The sequence below is a fragment of the Erythrolamprus reginae genome, chromosome Z (assembly GCF_031021105.1).
Source record: "Erythrolamprus reginae isolate rEryReg1 chromosome Z, rEryReg1.hap1, whole genome shotgun sequence".
Classification (NCBI taxonomy): domain Eukaryota; kingdom Metazoa; phylum Chordata; class Lepidosauria; order Squamata; family Dipsadidae; genus Erythrolamprus; species Erythrolamprus reginae.
The window spans coordinates 7,307,540-7,334,384 of NC_091963.1; the positions used below are offsets into that span (position 1 = coordinate 7,307,540).

A 26,845-nucleotide genomic window follows, 5' to 3' on the forward strand; every position below is an offset into this window, starting at 1 on the left:
TGGTGTTTCCATCATTTGGTATGTTACATAGAGTCAAGATTCCTGACTTTTTCCATGTAAAAAGGAAAACAGAGTGTCCGTTTAGAAAATGTATCCACCCAACCCACTCGCATTGACTCTGGGAAACTTACAGCAATAAAACCATAATACAACACCCAATCAATCCCCAGCCCCTGGTGACAACTATCAGAACAATGGGCTCCACATCACTCGGGGATCCCCAGCCTGCTAGCAAAACCATGTCTTCAGACTAATCTTATCTCTAATAATGTTCCAAGGGAAGGAGTCACCATGGTGAAGGCCCTTCTTGGTTTCACTGGATGGATGGAGAGAGGGTGTATAGCATTATCTTCTTTGAGATAATGGAATGGAGTATTTTTATTTAATCCTAATATTAACACTTTAAAACAGGTCAGCTAAGGAAACGTATTCCACACAGACTTTTAATTCTTGTTGAATATAATAAAAGTTCTTCAATGCCTCTTATTTTCTTTCTCTCTCCCCCATTCTCCTCTATACCAGGGGCTTCCAAACCTGGGAAAATTCCCCAGCCAACATGCTGGATGAGGAATTCTGGGAGTTGAATTCATAAGACTTAAAGTTGCCAAGTTTGGAGACCCTTGCTTCTTGCTTTTTTTTTTGGTTGTTCACGCGAGCTAAGCTGTTTACTTAACAACTGCTGAACATCAGGACATCACAGTGCCCAAAATAATACAGAAATTAATTTTGTAATTTTATATACTATTTATTTATATCCCTGCCAGTGTTAAATTAATAGTTCGGGAAAACAATGTCCCAGATATAATCATCTCACCTTTGATAACTTGATCCGGCTGTGTACACAGGGGGGTGATTGGGTTAGAACAGTCATTGTCATAATCACCTGATGCTCTAAAGTTGTGAATTCCTTTCAAATTCTGAAAAAGAAAGTGGAGGGAGAGGATAAGCCTAGAGAGTATCCTTTAAGTAAATTATCCAGTAGATTAGATTTAGATTAGATTAGATTTATTGGATTTATATGCCGCCCCTCTCTGCAGACTCGGGGCGGCTCACAACAATGGTGAAGAACAGTACATAGTAACAAATCTAATATTTAAAAATCTAGATTACAGTTTTAGATTAAAAAGTCCAAAAAAGAAACCCCAATATATAAAAAACAACACGCAATCGAATCATACACAAAATCTACATGGGCAAGGGGGAGATGTTTCAATTCCCCCATGCTTGACGGCAGAGGTGGGTTTAAGAAGTTTACGAAAGGCAAGGAGGGTGGGGGCAATCTTGATCTCTGGGGGGAGCTGGTTCCAGAAGGTCGGAGCCACCACAGAGAAGGCTCTTCCCCTGGGTCCCGCCAGATGACATTGTTTAGTCGACGGGACCCAGAGAAGGCCAACTCTGTGAGACCTAACCGGTCGCTGGGATTCGTGCGGCAGAAGGCGGTCTCGCAAATAACCTGGTCCGATGGAGCATGTATTTCTACATTTTTTCCATTCCTACAAGAATTGACAAGTGTGCTCAATTTACAATACTTCATTTACTGTAGTCCTTTTCAAAAAGTGTGGTGGGGCCCCCTGGGAGAGTTGCGGAGCAATGCATGGCCCCAGGGGACGTGGGGATTTTTGCCGCAGGGAGTTGGTTTTTTTTTTTGCACCAAACAATAGCACACAGCACAGAACAGGCGATATGAATTACAGATAACAAACCCTTAAGAGACACTGTGGAAAAATATTTAACAGAGTTGAAAAGAAAGGAGGAGAGCCATGGAGATAATGAGACAAATGTAAGCTAAGATGAGGAAATATGATAAAGTATATGTAGCGCCTGGCTTCACTGTGACTACGGTGGGAGACGAGGAAAGGCCAGTATGTTTACTGTGTCTAAAAATGTTGGCAGCAGACAGCGTGAATCTAAATAAATTAAGGCATGACTTAAACCAGTGTTTTTCAACCACTGTTCTGTGGCACACTAGTGTGCCATGAGACATGGTCAGGTGTGCCGTGGGGAAATTAAACATGGGTCCCCAAACTACCATTCCTTGCCAGGATATCCCTTTTGTATTCATCGAAACAGGCCCAGGTTTCACACTAAGTGAGTATAAATACATTCAGAAACTATATTATTAACTATATGTATAATCTGTTAGAGTGTCATTTTGGCTGGTGGTGTGCCCCAGGATTTTGTAAATGTAAAAAATGTGCCGCGGCTCAAAAAAGGTTGAAAATCACTGACTTAAACACATTGCACTTGTGTTTGTGAAAAAACTTGAATTTCTTCAACGAAACATGCCAAATATTGCAAACAAACATCCCTGCAGAGTGTTGGAGAGGGAGGGGTGCAAAATGTTTACTTTTTTCTGGGGGGAGGGGGGGGGCGTAATAGAAGATAATTGAGAAGCACTGATTTAGTGAGTCTGAAGAACACTGGCTGTGACATTGTACATGTGAAGTGACATGTGACTATTTTCACACTTACAATCCTTGCAGCATCTCCATGGTCACATGATCAAAATTCAAATGCTTGGCAACCGATCTGCTTTTGTGACACTTAAGAGAAGGAAAGTCAAAGGAGAAGCCAAATCCCCTTAGCAACCATTTCCTGCAACTTTATAAATGTGATTCACTGAACTGTGGCAAGAAAGGTCATAAAATGAGGTAAAACCGACTAAATAACTGCCTTCCTTGGCAATGGAAATTTGTTATAAGTCGAGGCCTACCGTATTTCCCCAAATGTCTTTATACAGTGGTACCTCTACTTAAGAACAGGTTCGTAAGTAGAAAAGTTTGTAAAAAGAAGCAATCTTTCCCACAGGAATCAATGTGAAAACAATGTGTGCAAACCCATTAGGGAAAATCCAAAACATTAAGGCTCTCCCTGCGGTGTCCTTGTAGCGGGCAGGAGAGCAAGTGGGCGAGAGAAACAAGCCTTCTCCGGCCGCATGAAGGAAGAGGAGTTGGTCTCGAATCCTCGTGCGCGCTGCAGCAGGGAAGTTCTGCCCAGCCAGGCTACTGATGTTTCTTCCACGCCAGCGCTTGGATCAACTGTGGGGAAAAGGTACAGAGTAGAGCCGAGAGGAGGGTAGGGGAAGTGCTGGCCCCCTTTCGTTACATTTCCAGGAAACCCAACTCGCATTCCTTACTCTCCCCCCCCTTCCTTACGTTTCCAGGCATCCCGCTGTCATTTCTTCCTGCACACGCACCATTCATTCATTCATTCATTCATTCATTCATTCATTCATTCATTCATTGGATTTGTATGCCGCCCCTCTTCGTAGACTCGGGGCGGCTAACAACAGTAATAAAAAACATCATATAAATCCAATACTAAAACAACTAAAAAAAACATTGTAAAACCAAACATCCATACATACAAACATACCATGCATAAATTGTAAAGGCCTAGGGGGAAAGAATATCTCAGTTGCCCCATGCCTGACGGCAGAGGTGGGTTTTAAGGAGCTTACGAAAGGCAAGGAGGGTGGGGGCAATTCTAATCTCCGGGGGGGGGAGTTGGTTCCAGAGGGCTGGGGCCGCCACAGAGAAGGCTTTTCCCCTGGGCCCCACCAAACGACATTGTTTTGTTGACGGGACCCGGAGAAGGCCCACTCTGTGGGACCTAACCGGTCGCTGGGATTCATGCGGCCTCCCCAAGTATTTGCTAGCCTTGCTTTATCCACCCGCCACCCTGGGGCGGCTGCGGAAAGCTCCTTGGACGCACTGTTTTCTAGCAGATGGGATGGGGGGAGGGGGGGGGGGACCCCGCACGGGAAAGCCTGGCTCCAGTTCCCTTTCGATCATCAGAGCCTGCAAACTTAAAAGTGCTTGTTTTGGCCACTGCTCGCAGCAGCAGCAACCGGGAGAGAATTGAGGGTTTGTAAGACGAAAACGGTTCACGAGAAGAGGCAAAAAAAATCCTGAACCCCCGGTTCGTATCTCGAAAAGTTCGTATGTAGAGGCGTTCATAAGTAGAGGACCACTGTATTTTTTTGAACCCTGTAATAAGCGCTTTGCCTTATTGCCATGCATTCAAAAGCCTGACTGTGCTTATTATCAGGGGATGTCTTATTTTGGGAGAAACAGGGTACCTATAATCTATGAGAGATTCACAAACCAATCTTCCCCTTTAATGAACTATATGAAAGCCTTTAATTCAATTCAAAATGAATAATGTATCAGAGGGAACCCAATTATTCTCAATCCCGGCTAATATATTTTCCTTAGAGCAAATAAATATTCAAACAACATTTCACCACAGGAGTGGGTGACAAATGGAGATGTGAATTTTAAAAATGTAGATTAAGACATGATTGCAACACACTTCATACCCATTTATTCACAGAAGACTTTGTCGTTGCAGCCCACAGTGATGGCGGAGGATCAGCAGATCGATCAAGTTCCATCTAAATGAGAAAGGAAAATCCATATCTTTAAATGGAACACTTCTCAAGAGCTTTTTCTTAGAAAATGGTGCACACAAAAACCCAATGCAGATTTAAGAATGCTTCAGAAGCTAAGAGAAGCCTGTGATTTAGCTTTATGTTCTTCTCATAGGAAGTTAGGTACCACACAGAAACAACGCACCAAGAGGGAAAGGTTATTCAAGATGAACCTGACATGATGCCAACTTGACTATACCAACTCATGTAGCATTCTTGACAAGATATACGTCATACTTTTGTCACTGTCTTCCTGTAGGTCTGAACTGCTGAACGACTTGGGTCAGGTCCATTGTTGTCATGGAAGCCATGAATCCTGAGTCACATCCGAGGATTCGCCAAGTGATGGCAAGTTAAAGTCCCCCCAGTACCGTAAGCCTAGGGAACCCTACTGTCAGTCCGGCTACCGCCTCTAGCAGCACAGGCAGGGCCATTGTAACGCAGCTGGCAATAGCCAAATGGAACCTCTGAGTCTCTCCAAGAGAAGAAACTCACAGCCAACAATGTCCAGGGCAGGGATCCTGCACGAAAGAAGACTCCTGCGAGAAATAATTGCCACTCCTCCACCCCTTCCTTGGGGTTGCGGCTGATGTAGTACTTGAAACTTGCCTGGGCACATCTCTGAGAGGGGGGGCACATCTCAAACCCAGTCAGGTCTCAGTTATACATTCATTCATTCATTCATTCATTCATTCATTTATTAATTAATCAGATTTGTATGCCGCCCCTCTCCACAGACTCGGGGCGGCTCACAGCAATAATAATACAATGTAAACAAATCTAATATTTAAGTTAATTTAAAACCCCAATTTAGAAACCAATCATACATACTAACGTACCATGCATAAATTTTATAAGCCTAGGGGGAGGGAAAGTCTCAATTCCCCCATGCCTGACGACAGAGGTGGGTTTTAAGGAGCTTACAAAAGGCAAGGAGGGTGGGGGCAACTCTGATATCTGGGGGGAGTTGGTTCCGAAGGCTTGGGGCCGCCACAGAAAAGGCTCTTCCCCTGGGTCCCGCCAAACGACATGCCATATCAGCTCCCTCCTCCAAGATGAAGTCTCGAATGAGGAGAGCCTTGTTAACAACAGACCTGGCATTAAGCAGCAGCAGCTTGAGCCCAGGGCCCTGACATCCCAAGTCACCAGGAATATGAGGTGAGCCCAATGAACCAGAACCAGAGAGGCCAGGAAAAGTAATTGCTTTGAAACAGCGAGTCTTAGTTCCCTGGGAGCAGCCCACTCCACAATGATGTTAGTCTTGCAATTCTCTGCAACGTAGTAACAGGCTTTGGAGGGCCGGGTGGTGTACAAGCCAGTGTCAACCCCCGCCCCCCCAGCAAAGATGGTGCCGATATTGGCCAGCAACCACCCAATACATATAAGACCACATATAAGTCAATACAGATTTACGATACAACAATAAGAAGGGTAAAATTATATTAGGTATTTCTCCAACCATCATCGGGACAGTCAAACGCATGCCGAAGAATGAAAAGATGGTCAATTCTCCAATCTTGAAGATCTTTAGAAAAATATTACCTTAAGAACTGGTGCCTTTTCTTCACAAATAAGCACGCGGATATCAGGATTCCGTAAATCTGTGCAGTATATTTTCCTGTCCCTTCCACCCGAATAAACATGAGTGAAAGCTTCATTGACTTGAAGTGCCCATACACCTTCCTCATGCACTCTGTATGTAGCTATGCATCTCTGCTGACCAAGTGACCAGAGGCGGATAGCTCCATCGGAACTTCCAGAAAGACACTGCAAGAATGAGAGTTTAGCCAATTAGCCAATTCTAAGCAGTAAGCCCACAGACAAAAACAATCTTTGGACCAACGGAATGCAATAGGGATGGCTGAGGATATTTCAACTGTTTCTCAACTTTGGTGAGTTTAAGAAGTGTGAACTTTAACACCCGCAGAATTCCTCAGTTAGCATGGCTAGCAAGTTGAAATCCACACGTCTTAAAACTGCCAAGGTTGTGAAACACTAAACTAAATGGTTAAGAGCTACATTTAGTCATTAAAATGAAATACTTATCCATAGCTTGACCCATTCATGTTTGGCACCTGACTTAAGTCTTGTTTATTGGCTATGTAAAAAAATACTCATAACACATAAGTGTTAAATATGAAATTTAGATACTCAGGAAGATTTAAAATATAATAATTAAATTAAATGGATTTTTTGCTTAAGAAATTGGAACTATGTTACCGAAGTAGGTCTAATTGGAGAGATAAAATATGACAACATGGAAGCCAAGGAACTGATACATTAAAAACATACCTGTGTACCATCTCTGTTCAGTAGCAAAGCTTTAACATTGTCTGTGTGTCCTTTGAGTTTCATAAGTTTTGCACAAGTTCTTGGGTCCCATACCCTTAAAACCTGTTAGAAAAATATAATTGATACCATTTCTGTAACGGTATTAAATTCATATACAGTATTCTTACATTGCTTGAAATTAGGTTTTCAAAAGCCACTCACATTAATATTGGTACTATAAGATGCTACTTACCGTATTTTTCAGACTAAAGAGGCAAGTAAGGAAAAAAAGTATGTTTCCTCTGTGGCCCCCAGGACCACTCTGCAGGATTCCCAGACCCTCTGTGCACCCCGTTTTTCACAAAAACGGGCCTGTTTTTTCACCCGTTTTTGTGAAAAATGGGGTGCACAGAGGGTTTAGGAGGCTTGCAGCATGCTTTTGGGGGCCGGGAAGAAGGCAAAAATGCCCTCATTTTTGCAAAAAACAGCCAGTTTGAAAACTCTGTAAAGCTTGGAGACCTCTGATTTAAGGAATAGAGATGCCATGGCTCCAAAACTATAACTTGGAATCCTTGTATTAAAATTATCTGATCCTTTATAGGTTTTTTTCCTGATATAAACTTCATCATACATGTCTGAAGAGAGTTCCCTATAATTTGCCTCATTAACTCAATGCATTAGCTGCTGGTCAAAATGGGAAGAGAATGTATACAAGGAAGTCCAAATGAAACAGCAACTCAAAACTATAGGTAGTCCTCAACTTACAATCGCAATTTGGAACCCAATATTTCTGTTGCTAAGTGAAAGATTTGTTGAGTGAATCTTGCCGTTTTAACTTTCTTGCTACCTTTGTTAAGTGAATCACTATAGTTGTTAAGTTAGTGACCTGGTTGCTAAGCGAGCCTGGCTTCCCCACTGATTTTGCTTGTCAAAAGTGTTAGTACAGGAGTACATGTGTGTTAGGGATTGCCATTGTAAACTGCATATTGTAAACTGTACCAAACTTGTACTTAAAGGGTTAATGTGCACTTAAAGAGTTAACTTGCACTTGAAGAGTTAATATTCAAGGCTGTTTCGTCACTTCCTCATTGAAGCTATAAAAGCTCATTATTTTGCTGGGTCATTTCTTTTTCACTTTGCCTGAGAGAGGGGGAGTTCTGTATAAGCTTCTTGCTTGTATAAGCTTTGTGCTTTTATCTATATTGTATTTTAGCTTTGTGCTTTTATCTATATTTTAATTTTATCTATATTGTATTTTAGCTTTGTGCTTTTATCTATATTGTAATTTTATCTATATTGTATTTTAGCTTAGTGCTTGTTATGTATATTGTATTTTGCTTTGTGCTAATCTTGTAATTGCTCAGTGCGTAATATTCTGTATTTGCTTCATGCTTATTCTGGATTGTTTATATTTTGTTTATATGTAAATAATACTTATTTAACTAAGACTGTGTCTTGGCTTTATCACACATCCACGCTCTGTTAAAATTCTCTGCTCAGTATTGTCGAAGGTTTCATAGCTTAGCTAACCGAGACAAGCCAACAAGAAGTCCACAAAAGATGATCACATGACTTCAGGACACTGCAATCACTATAAACATGAATCAGTTGCCAAGGCTCAGAATTTTGAGGGAGCCATAACAGCACAGGGATTAAATGCAGTACTGCAGTTTAACTGACTCCTCACTCCAGCAGTCCAATCCTAACCAGCTCAAGGTTGACTCAGCCTGCCATCCTGAGGCCAGTAAAATGAAGACCCAGATTGTTGGGGGCAGTAGGCTGACTCAGCTTGGAGAGGGCTGTGAAAGCACTGAAAAAGCTGTAATACAAATCTAAGTGCTATTGCTATTCATGGGGGAATTGAAACATCTCCCCCTTGCCCATGTTGTTTTGGTGTTTCATTGATTGTGTGCTTGTTTTTTATATATATTGGGGTTGCTTTTATGATTTTTTTAACCTAAAACTGTAATTAGATTGGTAAATATTAGATTTGTCACTATGTACTGTTTTTGCCATTGTTGTGAGCCGCCCCGAGTCTGCGGAGAGGGGCGGCATATAAATCCAATAAATCTAATCTAATCTAATCAGGTTACCATGGGGATGCTCCAATGGTAACAAGTGCCAAAACTGGTCATAATTCATTTTTTTCAGTGTCTTTGTAAGTTCAAACAGTCACTAAATAGCAATAGCACTTAGACTTATATACCGCTTTACAGCCCTCTCTAAGCGGTTTACACAGTCAGCCTATTGCACACAACAATCTGGGTCCTCATTCTACTAAACTTGGAAGGATAGAAGGATGAGTCAACCTTGAGCCTGGTGAGATTTGAACTGACAAATTTCAGGCAATCGGCAGTCAGCAGAAGTAGCCTGCAATGCTGCACTCTAACCACTGCGCCACTGAGGCTTACTACTGTTAAGCTGAGGCTTACTGTATTAGATCCACCTTTCTTTTCTTGTGCAAAATAAGCTCCTGAATTTGTTTCATTGCTCTATACAAACTTTTTATTAGTAACCATTTACGCAACTCATTTCATCCTGTGGGGATAAACCACCTAAATTGTGATTACCTTTTCAGTGGACCCGGATACAATTACTGTTCCCATCTGATTCATAGCAAGACTGTAGATTGAATCTTTGTTCCCGCTAAGGGAAGAAGCTATTGGATAGAAAACACAATATTATTTCAGAGAAAGCACTCCAGGAAGTTGGAAAGGAAAAATTAAACTTGAAATAACGATTCTAATGGCAAAACAATTAATATAGCAGTTGGCAACTACACTGCTCACAAAAAATAAAGAGGACACTTAAACAACACAGTATAACTCCAAATAAATCAAACTTCTGTGAAATCAAACTGTCCACTTAGGAAGCAACACTGATTGACCATCAATTTCACATGCTGTTGTGCACATTCAGCTTTGCACAGAACCAAGTATTCAATGAGAATATCTCATTCATTCAGATCTAGGATTTGTTATTTGAATGTTCCCTTTATTTTTTTGAGCAGTATATGTACAAATTTTCAAACATTCAGGATTTTACAAACTACCCACGGCAGGAACTCTTTAATAAAACTGTTAATTAAATTTCAATTAGGAGAGATGCTTTAAGAAACAAAAAATTAATTGTATATCAGAATGTGATAGTGTTGCACTTATATAATTACTTGAATCCGCAAAATTCTAGTCTTATTTTATCTTCAAAAAAAAGAAAAGAAAAGAAAAAGAGACACAGGAAACTACAGATTAGTCAGCCTAGCACCAATATCTAGGAAAATATCAAAAAACAGATCTGTAAATGTCTAGAAACATTCTAAATGTCTACAAGTTATAACTAGTAAGCTAGCATAAGTGAGTTAAAAACAGATTGTGCCAAACCAATTTTGTTTCATTCTTTGACAAAGTGACTAAATTAGTAGACCAGCAAAAATGCTGTGGATATAGTTTATTAAGACTATGGCATTTGACAAAATTGGCCACAACCTACTTCTTGGTCCTCTAGAAAAATGTGGGATAGACAGCATCACCATCAAATGGATTTGTAAGTGGCTGACAAACTGTACTCAATGAGTAGGCCTTAATGGTACTATATCTACAGGGGGTGGACAGTAAGCAGAGGCGAATCATAACGCTATACCCAAAAATATTTGTTTGTTTGATGGATTGATTTACAGCATATATATCCAATAGAGATAGATAGGTAGGTAGGTAGATAGGTTAAAGAAAGTTGCCAAGTTTGGAATTCCCTTACACAAACCAGGATGGGTTTATTTCTGGATACTTACTCGTGACAGTATTATTTGAGGCAGTCAGTGCAGTTAGTGTATTTACATCCCAGAGGAATATTTGTCTGTCCAACCCAGCAGATGCTACCAATTCTTTGTCTTTTGCATAAGCCAAAGCTTTAACATAATCCTAAAACAAACAGAGGCATATGGCAAATAGAACTAAGTAACCAGGATACTGATATGGCATCACAAGTATTGTTTATTGCATGTTTTGTACTTTACCTTATGGGTTCTTAGGGTTGACATGCAAAACCCCTTATGTGCGTTCCATACTTTAACAGTAGTATCTGACGAAGCCGAAATCACTATAAAAATAAAATGAACTGTTTGTCTTGATGATGTAACAAGGGGCGGCATACAAATCCAATTAATAAACAAATAAATCTGTTTACCATTAAAACACAGAATCATTAGGACTGATAACTGCTCAGAAACATATGCAGGAGTAAATTAACAGAAGGATGCTTTTGGAACTCTTATCTGTAGAGAAATTCTGCAGCTGTTTGTTTTTGCTCAATGCTGCCAATATCAGGGAAACATTTCTATTGTTTCAGAAATTCCTAATTCAACGACTATTTTATTTTCTGATGCTTTATGCCACTTGGAATCATTATTTCAAATTGTTTGCAGCATTGTTTTTCAGGTATATTAGCATCACTTGATAATGGCTTCCACTATTTATTAAAGATCGCTATACAGTGTTCCCTCGCTTTTCGCGGGGGATGCGTTCCAAGACCGCCCGCGAAAGTTGAATTTCCGCGAAGTAGAGATGCGGAAGTAAATACACTATTTTTGGCTATGAATAGTATCACAAGCCTTCCCTTAACACTTTAAACCCCTAAATTGCAATTTCCCATTCCCTTAGCAACCATTCAGATTATTACTCACCATGTTTATTTATTAAAGTTTATTTAAAAAAAATATTTATTAAAGGCAGACTAAAGTTTGGCGATGACATATGATGTCATCAAGTGGGAAAAACCATGGTAAAGGGAAAAAACCTGCAAAGTATTTTTTAATTAATATTTTTGAAAAACCGTGGTATAGACTTTCCGCAAAGTTCGAACCCGCGAAAATCGAGGGAACACTGTATACTGTAAACCAGAGGTCCCCAACCTTTTTTGCACCAGGGACCGGCTTTAAGCTAGACCAGTTTTCCATGGCCCGGTTGGGGGGGGAGGCGGCCTTTGGTCATATGGGGGTGGGGTTCATTTCCTTCATTTCCTCTTTCTCTCATTCCCTCTTTCTATCCTTTCTATCTCTCTCTCTTTCCTTCTCTCCCTCCCTTTCTCTCTCTTTCCTTTCTCTCATTCCCTCTTTCTATCCTTTCTATCTCTCACTCTTTCCTTCTCTCCCTCCCTTTCTCTCTCTTTCCTTTCTCTCATTCCCTCTTTCTCTCTATCCTTTCTATCTCTCACTCCTTCTTTCTCTCCCTCCCTCCCTTTCTCTCTCTTTCCTTTCTCTCATTCACTCTTTGTCTCCTGGGGCTGCCTGCGCCTGCCCTGCACCTCCCACTGCGGAGGGAAAGCATTTGGTATCGGCACCGCCAACCCCCCCTCCACGAGCAGCAAAAGCCTAAGCGGCGGGGTGCGCCCTTTGCATTTCGGCATTGGCGCTCTCCCCTCCACGAGCAGCAAAAGCCTCAGCGATGGAGCCGAAAGGCAAACGACGCGATCCGTCGCTGAGGCTTTTGCTGCTCCTGGAGGGGAGAACGCCAATGCCGAAATGCAAAGGGCGCACCCCGCCGCTTAGGCTTTTGCTGCTCCTGGAGGGGGGGAGGATTTAATCCTCCCCGCCCCCCCGGCAGCCAAACCTCGCTGAGGCTTTCGGCATCGGCGCCCACCCCTCCAGAAGCAACAAAAGCCTAAGCGGCGGGGCGCACCATTTGCCTTTTGGCATCGGCGCCCCCCCTCCACGGGCAGCAAGAGGCTAGGCCGCTTGCCTTTTGGAAGCCCGTGGTCGCCCCCCCCCACGGACGCTTAGAGGCCTAGCGCCGGCTGCGCCACTAGGCCTGTTAACTTTCCACGGCTAACCGGTCGTGGCCCCCAACCCCAGTGCCCCACCCCATGGACGGTTAGAGGAGAGGCCCGGCAGCGAGCTGCACTGCCAGGCCCAGCCCCCCCTCCCGGACGATTTTCTTACCTTACTCGCCGGCTGCTAAACAACGTTTGGCTGCCGGGGGGCGGGGAGGAGAAAATCTGGGATTTAAGGGGCAGGGAAGAAAGCGGGCCTGCAATTGGCCCCTTTGTTTCCTGCCTTTCCTTAAGGAACTGTTGCTGCCCTATGTTTGTAGAGCAGCAACACTTCTCATTTCAAATTCCTGCGCCATATGGCGCAGGGCCGCGGAGCTAGCTGTCAGCGGCGCCGCGGACCGGCTGAAAAACCCCAACGGCCCGGTCCTGGTCCGCGGACCGGCGGTTGGGGACCTCTGCTGTAAACGACTGATACAAAATTGAAATAGGGCCTAGGAACAGAGAATGAAAAATTATGCAAATACCAAACACTGAGATAATATCATCATAAGATATTCAAAAAGCTACTTACAGGTTTTGCCATTGCAGCAAAGTACAATATCATTCACCCAGTCTGTGTGATGTTCCATTGATGCTATATAGGGGTCTTGCTGGAATTAAAAACAATATTTTGAGCTCTAATCCTGTGTCATAAGAATTCTATTGAGGCTGTGTCAAGAGGCAGCTTCATCTATGGCATAATTATGTTAGCAATCAGTGCATCAATTGCCAACAATTTTAGGATCCATTTATTTCAGCTACATATTAATCCTGGGTTTAGGTACAGAATTGTGATTATTTGAAGAACACCTCCTGGCAAGTGGCATACTTTCTGTAAGTCAGTCCTATGATCCACGGACACATTTTAGCCCCACTCTCAGGGAATGGGCTGGCTAAGTACAAAATAAGGATCTTAGGATTTTCTTTCAACGCAAGTTAGGTTGGCATTACGTGATATGGTTAAATCATGGTTATTTCAAATCCCAGATTAAAATTTGCCATTCTTTTTATAGATCAGATATCTGAAAAATCTGAAAAGGTCTCAAATTAAAAAAAACTACTAAAAGTAAACAAAAATAAGAAAAGCGTGATACTTGCAAATACAACTCCAAACCTATTTTTTAATTATGTAAACTATTTTGCTAGATAATTTGATTATGTGCCTAAAAGTGAAAACATATCTATATAAAGTACGTTCTGTGCTTAGTTTACCTTGTGTTGGTTTACACTCCATATCCTGATGATTGAATCTCGACCTGCTGTAAAAAGTCTGTTCAATGCTGGATCCAGCTGTAGTGCATTTACCCCATTGCGATTATACTTCTCCACCTCATCTCTAATTACAAAAGAGACCTAAAACATTTGATATAAATCCAACAGAAGCATTAAGAAATCATAAAGCAGAAACATTGTTCTGTTCAAGCATGCTCAAAAAATCTTTTCATTTAAAAAAATAAGTATTCCTAAACAACTGGTGTCTCTTATTAGGAATGAAAAAACTCACAAATTCAGGAATGGAGCATTCCAGATAATTTGGGAATCAATCATTCCTTTTTGATTATGCTGAATTATCTCAGCAGGATCTAGCAGGGAAACAAAGTGACAACACTGAAATTTGACCACCTCAAGCTGTATTGTTTCAAGTGTTCCCTATTGTCCCAATCACTGAAACTGCAGTTTTGTAATTTGGGCTTGTTTATTTATTTTTCAAAAATCTAGATTAGCCAGCAGAAATAACTACGATGCACCTTCCAGGTTATGCATTATGGACATGATGAGTTTATTCTAAACAAAAATGCCCATAGCGTTTTATCAAACACACATGATCTGTAAATGCTTTAATTCAGAGGTCTTCAAACTTGGCAACTTTTAAGACTTGTGGACTTAAAATCCCAGAATTCTCCAGCCTTCCGGAAGTTGAAATCCACAAGTCTTAAAAGTTGTCAAGTTTGGGGATCCCTGCTTTAATCATCATTCAACATTCATCTGTTTCTAACAAGATGGATTTTGTGCTTTCCTTGCTCAGATGTATTTTTCCTCTCTAAATTTCTTATATCATTACAGTCCTATGATCTTGGAAGGAAATAGAACCCACAATATAGAGGATCTGTTCCTAGATATAACCCCCCCCCCCCAATAATGTCCATACACCTGGTGACAACAATCAAACAAGTTGTGCGTTGTGCTCAATATCATAATGGACACTCTCCAGATCTATTGGCTAAACCAGCGGTTCTCAACCTGGGGGTCCAGAGCCCTTTGGGGGTCGAATAACCATTTCACAGGGGACGCCTAAGATTATGGGGAAAAGACCAATTTCCCATGGTATTAGGAACTAAAGCCTATTTTGCAAACCCACCAATCAGGTGTTTACAGTGGAGGTGTCCCTCTGACCCTCCTGCCAATCAGCTTAAACCTCTTTTGAGAGAATTGGTAATACTTATGATTGGGGTCACCACAACATGGGGAACTGCATAGAAAGGTTGAGAACCACTGCAAACCATGTCTTCAAAGCCTTATGTAGTATCTAAGTAGGGACCGAACCTATTTCTGCAAATTCATCTCTTTTAATACAGGTTTTCATGTAATTCCTCATGCCCAATCTACAGACAGAGACCCCTTATGTAAGACAATATGGTCTTATTACAGAATGACAACAGAGTTCATTAATATCTGTAATAACCAAAAGAAATATAAGATATTTCGCAATTTCACCTGATTTCCTAAATCTAAGACATCATACAGATGTAGCTGTTTTGTTCTGTAGATATAATTATGAATATAACAGTATATATTACCATATATACTTGAGTATAAGCCGACCTGAGTATAAGCCGAGGCACCAGTTTTTGCCACAAAACTGGGAAAACGTATTGACCAGAGTATAAGCAGAGGTTAGAAAATGCAGTGGTTGCTGGTAACTTATAAAAATGGAAACCAATAAAATTACATTAATTGAGACATCAGTAGATTAAATGTTTTAGAATATTTATTTTAAAGAAAACCAGTAAACTATCTCTGTAAATTTAAAAGAGGGTAAACAAAAGCAATCTGGTATTAACAATAAATTAAAAAGTAAAAAAAGGAGCTCAATCAGCAACCAAGCTAAAATCTAAGTTAAATCCTTCAAAAAAGGATTCCTCCTCATCAACTGTATGTCCATCATCAACTCCCAGAATTCCTGCACCCGCCATGCTACCTCAGGAGTGGGAGTTGAAGTTCACAAGCCTTAATCTTGCCAGGTTTGAAGACCCTAGCTTAAATCAAACTTCCATATGATAAATATTCAGATTTTCCATTTAAAACATACTTCATAAGTTAAAATCATTACTATCTGAATAGATCAGTAAATAACAATTGGGGGTTACTCAATCATTAATTGTAAAATCTTTCTTCTACATGGTATTTATCTTGCATAAGGAGAAACCATACTCTAAAAAAAGGTAGATCTATTCATATTAATTAGGTATAACAAATGATTAACGCCAAAACTCATATTATTATATCATCCTAACCTTTGTATTTTTTTAAACAAGTCAGCATTAACAATCCTCTTGGGTATGATAAGTATAGTTGGAAGAAAAAGTTTAATTATACAGTTATCCCCATTTAAAGCAACATTTTATTACAAAATTACCTCTTCTGTTACTAGAAATTAATCAAATTTAAATGGGTAACTTACATTTTACTTTCTGATCTGTTCCTTCATTCTGAAAGTCTCTTCAACCCTCCTGCCCTTTCCCCCAGTGTTTCCTGTAGAGGAGGAGCTGTGATTGGTTCAGCCTGCTGCCAATCAAGCAGCTCTCTCAGTGCCTCCTTTCTGTGTAGAGGAGGAACTGTGATTGGTTCAGCCTGCTGCCAATCAGGCAGCTGAGGGGTGTTTCCTGCAAGAGCAGAAGCAGCCATGCAAAGAAAAAAGCCTCATGTTGCCAGAGTCATCAGGTTTATTTCCTCCCTGCCTTTCACCTCCGAACTGCGCAGCTTTGGGAAATGCTGCACAGGAGTTTTCAGGTCAGCGAAGGTCTGTGACTCAAATATAAGCCGAGGTTAGATTTTTCAGCACATTTTTTGTGCTGAAAATCTCAGCTTATACTCCATGAATATGGTATATAGCAAGAAGCCATTACAGTGATCCCCCGAGTTTCGCGATCTCGATCTTTGCGAAACGCTATATCACGATTTTTCCACCCGATGACGTCACTCCCTTCCTTTCTCATCTTTCTTTCTCTCTCTCTTTCTCTATCTTGCTTCTTCCTCTCTCATACTCTCTTCCTCCCTCTCTCATCTCTTTCTTTCCTTCTCTCTCTTTCTCTATCTCTCCCCCTCTTGCTCTCGAGCGGCGGGCGGCACCCAGGGAAGGTTCCTTCGGCCGCCCAGCAGCTGATCTGCTCGGCAGCGCAGTAGCAGCGAGGAGCCGAAGATGGGTTTTCCCCTTTGCGTGGGCAACGGGGAAACCCCATCTTCGGCTCCTCGCTGCTACTGCACTGCCGAGCAGATCAGCTGGTGGGCGGCCGAAGGAACCTTCCCTGGGTCTTCAACTCCCAGAGCGGCGGACAAGCGGAAAAGCGGCGGACAAGCGGGCAGGCAGGCGGCTCCTCAGCTGCTGGGTCTTCCCAGGTGCGGAAGTAAAAACACCATCTGCGCATGCGCGGCCATGGAAAAAGGGGCGCGCATGCGCAGATGGTGTTTTTACTTCCGCACCGCTACATCGCGAGAAATCGATTATCGCGAGGGGTCTTGGAACGGAACCCTCGCGATAATCGGGGGATCACTGTAATCCTATTTCTTCCAGTATTCAATATGCCCAAATACATTGGAAAATTGTGTTCCTTTCTGATGGGGATGAGAAAATCTGGGCCTAACTAGAATGTTAGTTTAGATTACTTTCATTTAAAATTCACTAACCATGTATTGTACAGATCTGAGTATTTTGTTATTATTACGTAAATATGTACTGTATTATTAACTAACTACAGCAGGTACAAAGAACTCTGGAAGAAAATATTCCTGTAATTCCTTGTTTTAATGTTCATGGAGATTCCCAGTTAGCCAGGTCAAAAGTATATTTTTTAAAAAAACAACTGAACATCCCCCCCCCCCCCCAACAGTCCAGTTGTCTTTGTTTAATCATTCAAAGGCAGCTTCCAAGAATAGATAGACACTTCTCTCAAGACACCTAGAAGTCTGGAGAAGTTTATCCTCTACTGCAAAACCTAAGGTATAGGAAAATTAATTTCTACCTTAAATGTATTCTCATATGAGGTACAATTTGGAAATGAAAAGAAATTCTTCTTGCCTCTTCTCCCCCATCCTGCCCCCACTGCAAAATCTAGCCATTGGGAATCTTCCTTGAAACTCCTAGAAAATAGGACTGTGAAATGCTTATACAGTGGTACCTCATGATACGAACCCCTCGCCATACGAACAATTAGAGATACGAACCCGGGGTTCAGAATTTTTTTGCCTCTTCTTCCGAACTTTTTCCATCTTACGAACCCGCCGCCCGAACGCGGAACCCGGAAGTTCGGCAAAAGTTCAGGTTCAGGTGGCCACCGAGAAGCCCCACCGCCCGGCTGTCACCTTTTGAAACAGCCGAGGGGCTTCTCGGCGTCCACCCGAACGCCAAACCTGAACTTTTGCCAAACTTCCGGGTTCAGTGTTCGGGAGGCCGCCGAGAAGCCCCGCCGCCCGGCTGTCGCCTTTTGAAACAGCCAGGGGGCTTCTCGTCGTTCTCCCGAACGCCGAACCTGGAAGTTCGGCAAAAGTTCGGGTTTGGCGTTCGGGTTCGGGAGGACGCCGAGAAGCTTCCCGGCTGTTTCAAAAGGTGACAGCCGGGCGGCGGGGCTTCTCGGCGGCCACCCGAACCCGAACTTTTGCCGAACTTCCGGGTTCGGCATTGGGAGAATGCTGAGAAGCGTCCGGCTGTTTCAAAAGGTGACAGCCGGGCGGCGGCGGTTTTTTTCTTGCACGCATTAATTCGTTTTACATTGTTTCCTATGGGAAACAATGTTTCGTCTTACGAAATTTTCGCCTTACGAACCACCTTCCGGCACCAATTAAGTTCGTAAGACGAGGTATTACTGTATATTCTTATTTATCTTGCATTGTCCTATCAAAGTAAGTAAAGTGTTTGTCAGTCAGGTCCCTAAATTTAAATGGACATATGCTTCTACAGCAATATCAAAGAATTCTTACCTTCTTCCATTTCACTTTTTAGGCTAAAGTTCCTCCCAAATGCCTACTTCTACCCAAATACTAACCAGGGCATCCTCTGCCTAGCTTTGCCACTTCAACAATCTGGCGCTGAAATTTGTCACACTTCAGAAACGCAGGCCTTTGAATAACTTAAAACAGTGGTCTCCAACCTTGGCTACTTTCAAGACTGGAGGACTTCAAGTTGGAGATCCCTGACTTAAAAGAACTAGCATGTCAAAAAGAGTCCTCATGGTGACAGGAAGCTAATGGATATGTAAAAAAACTGGACTAACACAACTGGACTAACACGCTCTGTCCAAGGCACTAGTTTTAAGTAGTGAACGAAAGAAATTAGAAACTCTGGTAGCACTCCCAAATAGGGCAAAACACAACAGCCCAGTTATTATTCCTGCAATATATTTTCATCACAAAATAGAAGCACTTCCAATCATTTTGTCTTCTACTCAGACCAAGTTTTTATTCAGAAGACTTCTTCTCTAGCATGTTTGGGGAGAGAACTACATTTTTAAAAAAGTCTGCAAACCTAGCCATTTCCTCAAACATGTTGATACCTCTCTGATTCTTCATTAGGAACTACTAAATTTCCACAATGATCATAAAGTTATTATTATTATTATTTATTAGATTTGTATGCCGCCCCTCTCCGGAGACTCGGAGCGGCTCAAAACAGCAAAACACAGTACAAATCTAATGATTAAAAAACAGTTAAAACCCTTAATATAAAACAGTCATACATCCCAGATAAACCATACATAAAACGGAACGGTCTGGGGGAATCAATTTCCCCATGCCTCACGGCAGAGTTGGGTTTTAAGGAATTTGTGAAAGGCAAGGAGGGTGGGGGCAATCCTGATCTCCGGAGGGGGGGAATTGATTCCAGAGGTTCAGGGCCGCCACAGAGAAGAGTCTTCCCCTGGGTCCCATCAGACGACATTGTTTCGTCAACGGGACCTGGAGAAGGCCGACTCTGTGGGACCTAATCGGTCACTGGGATTAGTGCAGCAGAAGGTGGTCCTGAGTGCCTAATCTGCCCTAACCAGTGAAGTAATTCCACTGATTAATAAACTTATTTTTGGCAATATTTCTATTAGCATTCATTTATCTGATCCTCTAGGCCAATGGTTCTCAACCTGGGGGTTGGGACCTCTTTGGGGGTTGAACAAACATTTCACAGGGGTTGCCTAAGACCATGGGAAAAGACAAATTTCACATGGTGTAAGGAACTAAAGCTTCTTTTCTGGCGCCTTGGAACATATTTTTTACAATCCGACCAATCAGGCATTTATAGTGGGGGGGTGTCCCTCTGACCTTCCTGCCAAGCAGCTTAAAGCTCTGTTAGGAGAATTGACACTAGACTTATGGTTGGGGGTCACCATAACATGAGCAACTGTGTTAAGGGGTCCCGGCATCAGAAAGGTTGAGAACCACTGCTCTAGGCTCATAAATATTATCAAAAATTTAAAATTTCAAAAATATAAGAATTACAATTATATGCACACCTGTGGGAACCCGAATCCAGTGAGGCTGCTATTATATACCTCCAATCTGCTGATTTTTAATATGCATCTGTTAGAAGATCCAGATCAACAATACTTTTTGAAATTTACCATTTTTCAAGAAACAGTTATACGTATAGTCCTCGACTTACAACAGTTCATTTATTGATCTTCAATTGCATGGAAAACAGTCTTGAGTCATGATTGTATTCCACACTTATGACCACTGCAGCATCTTCATGGTCATGTGAAATCAAAATCCAGATGCTTGGCAAATAACTCATATTTATGACAGTTGCAGGGTCAAGTGATTACCTTTTGAGATCTTCTGACAAAGTCAGTGGAGAAACCAAATTCATTTAACAACCATGTTGTTAATAATTGCATTGATTACACTTTAACAACTGTGGCAACAAGGTCATAAAATGGGTCAAGACTCACTTAAGAAATGTTTCACTTAGAAACAGAAATTTTGGAGTGGTGATCATAAGTTGAGGACTATGTGTAGGCAAAACTGGCATGAAAAGCACACTGGTACCGCAAAAGCCATGCTATATGTTTTTTACCCTGCGCGGGGCGGGCAGAGGTGGGGAAGCAATTGGAAATGATTTCGAAAGAATAGGAAAAGGATGGAGAACTGGAATAGCCGACAACTGTGCATAATCACTTAAGTGCATAATCACTTAAAAGGATGGGGAATTGCTTAGGATAGTGCTTCCAGTAGTGAAAAACTAAGGTTGATGTAGTTGGCCACTAATGGATGTAATGAAGCGAGATCCAAGATAAGACAGAAGCCTATTCCAGGTTAAATATATTCAGCTTTATTTATTTATTTTATTTATTATTAGAGTTGAAAGGGACCTTGCAGGCCATCAAGTCCAACCCTCTGCTCAAGCAGGAAACCCTACACCATCCCAAGCAGAGCAGTCCAATTTTCTTTTGAATGTGTCAAGTGATGGGGTGTTCACAACCTCTGCTGGCAGGCTGTTCCACTGGTTGATTGCTCTCACCGTCAGAAAGTTCTTCCTTATTTCCAGGTTGAATCTCTCCTTGGTCAGTTTCCATCCGTTGCTCCCGGTCTAGACTTCTGGTGCCCTGTGACCCCCTCCTCTACGTGGTAACCCCTCAAATATCTGTATACTGCTATCAGGTCCCCTCTGGCACTCCTTTTTGCTAAATTATCGACGCCCAGTTCCAGCAACTTCTCTTCGTAAGTCTTGGTTTCCAGTCCCTTTATCATTTTAGTTGTTCTTTTCTGTACTTTCTCTAGAGTTCCAATGACCTTTTTGTAGTGGCGTGACCAAAATTGAATGCAATACTCTAGGTGTGGCCTGACTAGGGCATTATAGAGTGGTATTAATACCTCTTTAGTCTTGGAGTGTATCCCCCTGTTGATGCAGCTTAAGATTGTATTGGCTTTTTTAGCCGTCGCTGCACATTGCTGGCTCATATTTAGTTGGTTATCCACCAAAACTCAAAGATCTCTCTCACAGCTGCTGCTGCTAAGTGTGGTTTCTCCGAATTTAGATTTCAATAGGATTATCATTTGGATATTTTTTAGTGGATTCGTTAAAACATAAAGTAATATATTGAATCTGCAAGAGTCCAGATTGCAAATGAGGGGACTCATCAATATTCCACTTTTTGCTTTTTGTAAGGTAGGTTCAGTCCAAAACCGGAACACCAGGTCCTTCACCGAGCTTCAAGGTGAAATGGGGAGCCTCCCCAGTCCTTAAGTGAATACATTTTCTTCCTCACCTACCTCAAATCTCGTATTATATTAGATTTGTGAAATTATTATTTGAAAAGGAGGGAGTCAATCTATTTTCCAAAGTACCTGAAGGGCAGACAAGGAGCAATGGATGGAAAATGATCAAGGAGAGAACTAATCTAAAACGAAGGAAGAATTCTCTGACAGCGAGAGCAATCAACCAATGCAACAGAAGTTGCCTTCAGAAATTGTGGAAGCTTCATCACTGGAAGGTTTCAAGAAAAAACTGGAGTGCCACCTGTCAAAAATGGTGTAGGGTCCCATGCTACGGCAGCGGGGGTTGGATTAGATGCCCTACAAGGTCCCTTCCAACTCTGTTAATTTGTTCTGTTCTGAATTTTTTAGCTGCCAACTCCAAAGTAAGAAAATATTTACTGACTCCTCGCATTCGGGACATAAATTGTTTCAACTTCTACCCTTAGAATGACACTATAGAGCACTGCACACTGACAACTGTATACAAGAACAATTTTTTCCCAAAAGTCATCACTCTGCTAAACAAATAATTCCCTCAACACTGTCAAACTAGTTACTAAACCTGCACTATTACTGTTAGGCTCGACTACTGTAATGCTCTCTACATGGAGCTACCTTTGAAAAGTGTTTGGAAACTTCAGATCGTGCAGAATGCAGCTGCGAGAGCAATCATGGGCTTTCCCAAAAATGCCCATATAACACCAACACTCTGCAGTATGCATTGGTTGCCGATCAGTTTCCGGTCACAATTCAAAGTGTTGGTTATGACCTATAAAGCCCTTCATGGCACCGGACCAAATTATCTCAGGGACCACCTTCTGCTGCACGAATCCCAGCGACCAGTTAGGTCCCACAGAGTTGGCCTTCTCCGGGTCCCGTCAACTAAACAATGTCGTTTGGCGGGGCCCAGGGGAAGACCCTTCTCTGTGGCGGCCCTGGCCCTCTGGAACCAACTCCCCCTGGAGATTAGAGTTGCCCCCACCCTCCTCGCCTTTCGTAAGCTCCTTAAAACCCACCTCTGCCGTCAGGCATGGCTGAACTGAGATACTCTTTTCCCCCTAGGCCTTTACAATTTATGCATGGTATATTTGCTTGTAGGTATGATTGGTTTTAAAATAAGGTTTTTTTAGCTGTTGTAGTATTGGATTTACATGCTGTTTTTATTATTGTTGTTAGCCGCCCGAGTCTACGGAGAGGGGCAGCATACAAATCCAATAAATAAATAAATAAATAAATTAGTCTTCTCATTGTTCCTATCACCCAACTCCTCCCACTTATAACTGTATGACTGTAACTTGCTGTTTGTATTCTTCTGATTTATATTAATATAGATTGTTTCCTGATTGCTTATTTGACTCCTATGACAATCATTAAATGTTGTATCTCATGATTCTTGACAAATGTATTTTTTTTATATATACACTGAGAGCATATGCAACAAAGACAAATTCCTTGTGTGTGCAATCACACTTGGCCAATAAAGAATTCAATTCAATTCGAATATTCTATTCTGTCCTACCGTTTTTATTCTTGATGAATGTATTTTATTCTCCTTATGTACATTGAGAGCAAATGTACCAAAGACAAATTCCTTGTGTGCCCAATCACACTTGGCCAGTAAAGAATTTGATTCAATTCGATTGTTCTATCCAATCCAATATTTTTATTCTTGATTAATGTATACTGCTCAAAAAAATAAAGGGAACACTCAAATAACGAATCCTAGATCTGAATGAATGAAATATTCTCATTGAATACTTTGTTCTGTACAAAGTTGAATGTGCTGACAACAAAATGAAATTGATTGTTAATCACTGTTGCTTCTTAAGTGGACAGTTCGATTTCACAGAAGTTTGATTTACTTGGAGTTATATTCTGTTGTTTAAGTGTTCCCTTTATTTTTTTTAGCAGTATATTTTATTTTTATGTACAGCGAGCATATGTACCAATGACAGTCCAGTCACTCTTGTGTGTCCAGTCACACCTGGCCAATTAATAATTCAATTCTTCTATCCTATCCAATATTTTTATTCTTGATGAATGTATTTTATTCTCCTTATGTACATTGGGAGCATATGCACCAAAGACAAATTCCTTGTGTGTCCTCCCTTAGATCTGGCAGGTGTTACGTTGGGGGAAGTGGTGGGAGAGGGTTGCACTTGGCCAATGAAGGATTCTATTCTATTCTAAAGATCTCTGGGCAGTCAATTCAGAGGTAGTTGGGGTTTGTAGTTATTGTTGCTATTTTTCACAGCTTGGGTCGAGAGACAGATATGTGTCGGGAGGGAGGGGGGAAAGGCCCCACACGCCACCTTCTTACACCTACGTTACGCCTCCGAGCAACCCTCCCCCAACTTCCCCCAACGTGACACCGGCCAGATGTAAGGGAGGACCAACCCCATCATCCCCGCCCGCAGGGCCGAGAGGTAATACAAGGTGAACTCCCACCCAGGAGGGAGAAAGCTGGCTGTCCACCCCGCCCTTCAACCCTTGCTCTGCCCGCCCAGCCACCACGCCGCTCGGTCATTCGAGCGGCTTAACTCGGCCACGACGGGCCTCCTTCGCCTTCCCCTCAGCTTCCCTTCCCGGCCGGGCGTCCCTTCCGCCTCCTTCACCTGCACTTTCCGCCGCCCCGCTGTATTCTGTCGGTGATGAGTCGCCATCTTACATGTTGACACTCTTTCGTAATATCCGAGGGAAGATTTAAAAAAAAAAACACCGCTCGGAAGTCCCACCTCTAAAGGCGGGAACTGCTGTTTCATCTTTTTAACTCAGGCACTTGAGGCGGGACAGAGTAAGAAAATGGGGCGTTGTGTATTGAGCGGTTGCTATAGCGGCGGTTATTGTGAGATTGTGTTACATCTCGAGAGATCTGAAGGCGGCTTTGCAAGCGGGAGGGGGGCGCGTTGCTTCAGGCCCTCAGAACCCCGGTAAACTCCGCCTTTGTGGGTGGGGCCTTCGGCTCGGTGACGTCTCGGGGCGATTTCCCCGCCCTTTGGAAGCCTTTTCGTGATTTTGATTGAGGTTTTTTTAAAAAGAAATCCAATAAATTTTGTTACCCTTTCCAGTCTATTTATTTATTTATTTTGTCCAATACACAATACACATTGAAGAGAATAGACATGTAGTAATATGTATAAAGAAAAGGATAGAAGAAAAGATATAAAAATAGAGAAGATATATGAAAGGAAGAAAAGATAAAAGAGATAAAGGAGAGACAATTGGACAGGGGACGGAATTTCAGTCAAAATATTATTTTTATTCTTTATTATTTTTATTATATTATTTAATTAATGAATTAATTAAATTTATATGCTGTCCAACTCCCAAGGGACTCTGGGCGGCTTACAACAGAAATCAACCTAAAAAAAAAGTTTAAAAGACAATTATTAAAATGTTTAAAAGTCGGGAAAATCGTGTAAAAAACTACAATGGATCGCGCTGCCTGGCAGAGTCAAGCAAAAATGAGCATTTATTTATTTATTTTGTCCAATACACAATGAGGGTTTTAGTGGGTATATATCTATATACACATAGTAAAATACATGATGAAGGTTATAGAGGAGATACTCATAGTAAAATATATCTAAGAAATAATAGAAAAGAAGATATAGTAATAGAACATATCAATGAAAGAATAGAAGAAGAGATATAGGAATAGAAGAAAGGTATAGGAGATATAGGAGAGCAATAGGACAGGGGACGGAAGGCACTCTAGTGCACTTGTACTCGCCCCTTACTGACCTCTTAGGAATCTGGATAGGTCAACCGTGGATAATCTAAGGGTAAAGTGTTGGGGGTTTGGGGATGACACTATGGAGTCCGGTAATGAGTTCCACGCTTCGACAACTCGGTTACTGAAGTCATATTTTTTACAGTCAAGTTTGGAGCGGTTAATATTAAGTTTAAATCTGTTGTGTGCTCTTGTGTTGTTGTGGTTGAAGCTGAAGTAGTCGCCGACAGGCAGGACGTTGCAGCATATGATCTTGTGGGCAATACTTAGATCTTGTTTAAGGCGTCTTAGTTCTAAACTTTCTAGGCCCATGATTGAAAGTCTAGTCTCATAGGGTAACTTGCTTCATCAGCTACCAATATTTCTCCACAGCTTAGCCGTTTGGTATGGCATCATCTGCGACCGTGCCTAAACTAGATCGCAAGTTACAGGGAAATATCGGAATTTCAAAATGCTTTCCCCCTGGACACCCTGACAGCCAGATGGCATCTTAGATTTTATTAGTTTTAATTAGCTTTAATTTAATTTATTTGATTTATAATCTGCTCATCTCACAGACATGCAACAGCTTTATCTACTTAGGGGACTTTCTCAGTGGGACCACATGATGACTACCTGCAGACTTGATAAATTTGGTTGGATTTGCTTGTCTTCCCTCAAACTCTCCCAACTTTCATCTACTTTGAAAGTCCTCTGGAACAACATGGGACCTATGGACAGGGAGGCTTGGCAGACACAACCTAATACAAGGCAGTTGTTCCCTTCTCAGTTCAGGTTGAGATTCAGAACTTGGTCAAAGTGTGAGCCAGTTTGTTTTGACAGTTACAGTACCAATGGAAAGCAGGAGTTCAAGTTCTGCCTTGGGCATAAAGTCATTTATAGAAACATTGAAGTCTGACGGCAGAAAAAGACCTCATGGTCCATCTAGTCTGCCCTTATACTATTTTCTGTACTTTATCTTAGGATGGATCTATGTTTATCCCAGGCATGTTTAAATTCAGTTACTGTGGATTTATCTACCACGTCTGCTGGAAGTTTGTTCCAAGGATCTACTACTCTTTCAGTAAAATAATATTTTCTCATGTTGCTTTTGATCTTTCCCCCAACTAACTTCAGATTGTGTCGCCTTGTTCTTGTGTTCACTTTCC

General features: G+C 41.7%; 1 protein-coding gene across 2 annotated transcripts in view; it reads right to left on the minus strand.

Annotated features, from left to right (window-relative positions):
- WDR48 (WD repeat domain 48) overlaps positions 1-24,678 on the minus strand; it is a 39,487-nt gene extending 14,809 nt beyond the window's left edge. For both annotated transcript variants that reach the window (XM_070728942.1, XM_070728940.1), the window contains exons 1-10: positions 24,580-24,678; positions 13,718-13,858; positions 13,038-13,116; positions 10,716-10,798; positions 10,491-10,620; positions 9,274-9,362; positions 6,725-6,826; positions 5,975-6,199; positions 4,322-4,396; positions 815-917 (exon numbers count right to left, since the gene is read on the minus strand). In XM_070728942.1, the coding sequence (XP_070585043.1) occupies positions 815-917; positions 4,322-4,396; positions 5,975-6,199; positions 6,725-6,826; positions 9,274-9,362; positions 10,491-10,620; positions 10,716-10,798; positions 13,038-13,116; positions 13,718-13,858; positions 24,580-24,627 (1,075 nt within the window). In that variant the 5' untranslated portion in view covers positions 24,628-24,678. The remainder of the gene's footprint in view (positions 1-814; positions 918-4,321; positions 4,397-5,974; positions 6,200-6,724; positions 6,827-9,273; positions 9,363-10,490; positions 10,621-10,715; positions 10,799-13,037; positions 13,117-13,717; positions 13,859-24,579) is intronic.
- Between the last annotated feature and the right edge of the window lie 2,167 nt (positions 24,679-26,845).